The following is a 6,891-nucleotide window of genomic DNA, read 5'->3' as shown; positions in this document are numbered from 1 at the left end:
TCCATCAGGCTCAGCGACGGCCGATCCCCCCAGCGTTTTCCGGGCGATTCCCAGCTCCGTGGCCTGAACCCCCTGTTCTTGTGTGTCCGTGTGTGTCCGTGTGTCTGTGTCCCCCATGTCCGTGTGTCCCCCCCCGACCCCCCCCAGGGCCTTCTTCTGGCTGGTGTCCCTGCTCCTGGCCTCCCTGGTGTGGTTCGTGTCGGTGCAGCTCAGTGACCGGGAGGACGCTCGTCTGCAGCGCGGGCTCCTCCTCTTCGGGGCCTCCGTCTCCGTCCTGCTGCAGGAGACCTTCCGATTCGCCTACTTCAAGCTGCTCAAGTAAGAGCCAGGGCCCTGGAATGATTTTGGGGTGGAAATGGGATGTGGTACATGGGACATGGGATGCGGGACACAGGACACGGGATGGTATGTGGGACGCAGGACATGGGACATGGGATGTGGGATACGAGACACGGGATGTGGGACATGGGATGCAGGACTTGAGACACAGACATGGGATGCAGGACGTGGGACACAGGATGCAGGACGTGGGACATGGGATGCGGAACATGGGATGGACATAGGACACAGGATGAAGGACATGGGACATGGGATGCAGGACATGGGACACGGGACGTGGGACACATGATGCAGGACGTGGGACATGGGATGTGGGATGCGGAACATGGGATGGACGTGGGACACAGGATGCAGGACACGGGCCGTGGTACATGGGACATGGGATGTGGGATGGATGTGGGACACGGGATGCGGGATGTGGGAACTGGGGAGCCCACAACTGGTCCCAGTGCTCCAGCTGGGGCCTCCCCAGGGCAGAGCAGAGGGGCAGGATGACCTCCCTTGAGGTTCTCCACGCTCTTCCTGATGCCCCCCAGGATGCCATTGGCCTCCTTGGCCACCAGGGCCCATTGCTGGCTCCTGGGCACCCTGTTGTCCCCCAGGACTCCAAGGTCACCCCCAACCTGTCCTGGTTTTGGGGGGTTCTTCCTCCCCAGGGGCAGCACCCAACACTTGCCCTGGTTGAACTCCATCAGGTTCTTCTCCCCTCAGGATGCAGGACATGGGACATGGGATGTGGTGCATGGGACACGGGACATGGGATGGACACAGGACACGGGATGCAGGACACGGGATGCAGGATGTGGGATGCAGGATGTGGGATGCGGAACATGGGATGGACGTGGGACACAGGATGCAGGACACGGGATGTGGTACATGGGACATGGGACGTGGGACACAGGATGCAGGAGGTGGGACATGGGATGTGGGATGCGGGACACGGGATGTGGGACGTGGAACACGGGACATGGGATGTGAGATGAACATGGGATGTGGTACATGGGACACGGGATGCGGGACACAGGACACGGGATGGTATGTGGGACGCAGGACATGGGACATGGGATGTGGGATACGAGACACGGGATGTGGGACATGGGATGCAGGACTTGAGACACAGACATGGGATGCAGGACATGGGACACAGGATGCAGGACGTGGGACATGGGATGCGGAACATGGGATGGACATTGGACACAGGATGCAGGACATGGGACGTGGGACACAGGATGCAGGACATGGGACATGGGATGTGGGATGCGGAACATGGGATGGACATTGGACACAGGATGAAGGACACGGGACGTGGGATGTGGGACGTGGGACACAGGATGAAGGACGTGGGACACGGGATGTGGGATGGACGTGGGACACAGGATGCGGGACACGGGACGTGGGATGTGGTTTGTGGGACATGGGACACGGGACATGGGATGTGGGATGCAGGACGTGGGACATGGGACAGGGGATGCGGGACACAGGATGGACGTGGGACACGGGATGCAGGACGTGGGACGTGGGACACGGGATGCAGGACATGGGACATGGGACACGGGATGTGGGATATGGGACATGGTACACAGGACATGGGATATGGGGTGTGGGACACGGGATGTGGTGCATGGGACAGGATGCAGGACGTGGGACATGGGATGCAGGACACAGGAGATGCGGGACATGGTACATGGGATGCAGGACACGGGATGTGGTACATGGGACACGGGATGTGGGACACAAGATGCAGGAGGTGGGACATGGGACACGGGATGTGGGACACGGGTTGTGGGACGTGGAACACGGGACATGGGATGTGAGATGAACATGGGATGTGGTACATGGGACATGGGATGCGGGACACAGGACACGGGATGGTATGTGGGACGCAGGACATGGGACATGGGATGTGGGATACGAGACACGGGATGTGGGACATGGGATGCAGGACTTGAGACACAGACATGGGATGCAGGACGTGGGACACAGGATGCAGGACGTGGGACATGGGATGCGGAACATGGGATGGACATAGGACACAGGATGAAGGACATGGGACATGGGATGCAGGACATGGGACACGGGACGTGGGACACATGATGCAGGACGTGGGACATGGGATGTGGGATGCGGAACATGGGATGGACGTGGGACACAGGATGCAGGACATGGGACATGGGATGTGGAATGCGGAACATGGGGTGGACATGGGACACAGGATGCAGGACATGGGACATGGGATGTGGAATGCGGAACATGGGGTGGACATGGGACACAGTATGCAGGACACGGGTTGTGGGACATGGGATGCAGGACACAGGACGGGATGTGGGATGCAGGACACGGGATGTGGGACACGGGATGTGGGACATGGGATGTGGGACATGGGATGCAGGACTTGAGACAGAGGATGTGGGACGCAGGACACAGGACATGGGACACGGGACATGGGACATAGGATGCAGGATGTGGGACACGGGACAGGCGATGCAGGACGTGGTACATGGGATGCAGGACATGGGACATGGTACACAGGACATGGGATATGGGATGTGGGACACAGGATGCAGGACATGGGACATGGCATGTGGGATGCGGAACATGGGATGGACGCAGGACATGGGACGCAGGACATGGGATATGGGACACGGGACATGGGACACAGGATGCAGGACATGGGACATGGGATGTGGGATGCGAGATGGACGTGGGACATGGGACGTGGGATGCAAGACACAGGATGCAGGACATGGGACATGGGATGTGGGATCTGAGACATGGGATGTGGGACATGGGATGCAGGACTTGAGACACAGGATGTGGGACGCAGGACACGGGATGTGGGACACAGGATGCAGGACATGGGACATGGTACACAGGACGTGGGATATGGGATGTGGGACACGGGATGTGGTGCATGGGACAGGATGCAGGACGTGGGACATGGGATGTGGGACACGGGAGATGCGGGACATGGTACATGGGATGCAGGACATGGGATGTGGGACGTGGTACGCGGGACATGGGACACGGGATGTGGGACATGAGACATGGGATGTGGGATGCAGAACATGGGGTGGACATGGGACACAGGATGTAGGACATGGGACATGGGATGTGGGATGCGGGACATGGGATGGATGCAGGACACGGGTTGTGGGACGTGGGACATGGGATGTGGTACATGGGACATGGGATGCAGGACACAGGATGTGGTACATGGGACGTGGGATGCAGGATGCAGGACATGGGATGTGGTACATGTGACACAGGATGCAGGACGTGGGACATGGGATGCGGGACATGGGACGTGGGATGCAGGACACGGGAGATGCAGGACATGGGATGTGGGATGTGGGACATGGGACATGGGACACAGGTTGTGGTACATGGGACATGGGATGAGGTGCATGGGACACAGGATGCAGGACGTGGGACATGGGATGTGGGATGCGGAACATGGGATGGACATAGGACACAGGACGCAGGACATGGGACGTGGGATGTGGGATGCAGGACATGGGATGAATGCAGGACGTGGGACGTGGGATATGGGACGTGGGATGCAGGACACAGGATGTGGTACATGGGACATGGGATGCAGGACATGGGATGTGGGATGCAGGACACGGGATGAATGCAGGACGTGGGGCGTGGGATATGGGACGTGGGATGCAGGACACGGGATGAATGCAGGACGTGGGGCGTGGGATATGGGACGTGGGATGCAGGACACGGGATGAATGCAGGACGTGGGGCGTGGGATATGGGACGTGGGATGCAGGACACGGGATGAATGCAGGACGTGGGGCGTGGGATATGGGACGTGGGATGCAGGACACGGGATGAATGCAGGACGTGGGGCGTGGGATATGGGACGTGGGATGCAGGACACGGGATGAATGCAGGACGTGGGGCGTGGGATATGGGACGTGGGATGCAGGACACGGGATGAATGCAGGACGTGGGGCGTGGGATATGGGACGTGGGATGCAGGACACGGGATGAATGCAGGACGTGGGGCGTGGGATATGGGACGTGGGATGCAGGACACGGGATGAATGCAGGACGTGGGGCGTGGGATATGGGACGTGGGATGCAGGACACGGGATGAATGCAGGACGTGGGGCGTGGGATATGGGACGTGGGATGCAGGACACGGGATGAATGCAGGACGTGGGGCGTGGGATATGGGACGTGGGATGCAGGACACAGGATGTGGTACATGGGACATGGGATGCAGGACACGGAATGCAGGGATGTGGGATGTGGGATGCGGAACATGGGATGGATGCAGGACACGGGACATAAGACACGGGATGCAGGACGTGGGACATGGGATGTGGAACATGGGGTGGACATGGGACACGGGATGTGGGACACGGGTTGTGGGACGTGGGATGCAGGACACGGGACATGGGATGCAGGACACAGGATGTGGTACATGGGACATGGGATGCAGGACACGGAATGCAGGGATGTGGGACATGGGATGCAGGACACGGGACATGGGATGCAGGACACAGGATGTGGTACATGGGACACGGGCTGCAGGATGCAGGACACGGGACGGGATGTGGGATGCAGGACTTGAGACACAGGACGTGGGACACAGGATGCAGGACGTGGGACACGGGATGTGGGATGCAGGACATGGGATGCAGGACATGGGACATGGTACACAGGACGTGGGATATGGGATGTGGGACATGGGATGTGGTGCGTGGGACACAGGATGCAGGACGTGGGACATGGGATGTGGGACACGGGATGCAGGACACAGGAGATGGGGGACATGGGATGTGGGACTTGGGACATGGGATGAGGTACATGGGATGCAGGACACAGGATGCAGGATGTGGGATGCGGGACATGGGATGCAGGACATGGGATGTGGTACATGGGACATGGGATGTGGTACACGGGATGTGGGACATGGGACACAGGATGCAGGACATGGGACATGGGATGCAGGACATGGGAGATGTGGTACATGGGACAGGGGATGTGGTACATGGGACACGGGATGCAGGACACGGGATGCAGCAGGTGGGATGTGGGATATGGGATGCAGGACACGGGATATGGGATGCAGGACACGGGGTGTGGGACATGGGATGAGGTACATGGGATGCAGGACACAGGACATGGGACATGGGATGTGGTACACGGGATGTGGGACACGAGACACAGGATGCAGGACATGGGACATGGGATGCAGGACATGGGAGATGTGGTACATGGGACACGAGATGTGGTACATGGGACACGGGATGCAGGACACGGGATGCAGGAGGTGGGATGTGGGATATGGGATGCAGGACACGGGATATGGGATGCAGGACACGGGATGTGGTACATGGGACATGGGATGAGGTACATGGGACATGGGATGCAGGACATGGGACGGGACGTGGGACACAGGATGTGGAATAAGAGACATGGAATGTGGTACATGGGATGCAGGACACGGGACATGGGATGCAGGACACAGGATGTGGTACATGGGACACGGGCTGCAGGATGCAGGACACGGGACGGGATGTGGGATGCAGGACTTGAGACACAGGACGTGGGACACAGGATGCAGGACGTGGGACACGGGATGTGGGATGCAGGACATGGGATGCAGGACATGGGACATGGTACACAGGACGTGGGATATGGGATGTGGGACATGGGATGTGGTGCGTGGGACACAGGATGCAGGACGTGGGACATGGGATGTGGGACACGGGATGCAGGACACAGGAGATGGGGGACATGGGATGTGGGACTTGGGACATGGGATGAGGTACATGGGATGCAGGACACAGGATGCAGGATGTGGGATGCGGGACATGGGATGCAGGACATGGGACATGGTACACAGTACGTGGGATATGGGATGTAGGACATGGGATGTTTTGCGTGGGACACAGGATGCAGGACGTGGGACGTGGCATGTGGGACACGGGATGCAGGACACAGGAGATGGGGGACATGGGATGTGGGACTTGGGACATGGGATGAGGTACATGGGATGCAGGACACAGGATGCAGGATGTGGGATGCGGGACATGGGATGCAGGACATGGGATGTGGTACATGGGACATGGGATGTGGTACACGGGATGTGGGACATGGGACACAGGATGCAGGACATGGGACATGGGATGCAGGACATGGGAGATGTGGTACATGGGACACGAGATGTGGTACATGGGACACGGGATGCAGGACACGGGATGCAGGAGGTGGGATGTGGGATATGGGATGCAGGACACGGGATATGGGATGCAGGACACGGGATGTGGTACATGGGACATGGGATGAGGTACATGGGATGCAGGATGTGGCACATGGGACATGGGATGCAGGACATGGGATGTGGTACACGGGATGCAGGACACAGGATATGGGACATGGGATGTGGTACATGGGATGCAGGACATGGGACATGGGATGCAGGAGGTGGGATGAGGGACACGGGACACGGGCTCGTGCGTGGCCCCTCAGGAGGCGAGGAGGAGGAGGAGGAGGAGGGAGGTGGTGGCGAGGTCTGAGGTGGGGGGGGGT

General features: G+C 59.3%; 1 protein-coding gene across 1 annotated transcript in view; it reads left to right on the top strand.

Moving 5' to 3' along the window:
* Positions 1 to 147: 147 nt before the first annotated feature.
* Positions 148 to 6,891, top strand: part of LOC106897318 (gamma-secretase subunit APH-1A-like) — a gene marked incomplete at both ends in the record, with an annotated part of 8,932 nt that continues 2,188 nt past the window's right edge. The window contains one exon of the mRNA XM_014957900.1: positions 148 to 318. Coding sequence (XP_014813386.1) covers positions 148 to 318 — 171 coding nt within the window. The remainder of the gene's footprint in view (positions 319 to 6,891) is intronic.

The sequence above is a fragment of the Calidris pugnax genome, unplaced genomic scaffold (assembly GCF_001431845.1).
Source record: "Calidris pugnax isolate Ruff unplaced genomic scaffold, ASM143184v1 scaffold387, whole genome shotgun sequence".
NCBI lineage: Eukaryota > Metazoa > Chordata > Aves > Charadriiformes > Scolopacidae > Calidris > Calidris pugnax.
The sequence above is the reverse complement of the archived record's forward strand: the minus strand, read 5'-3'. Positions and strand labels throughout refer to the sequence as shown.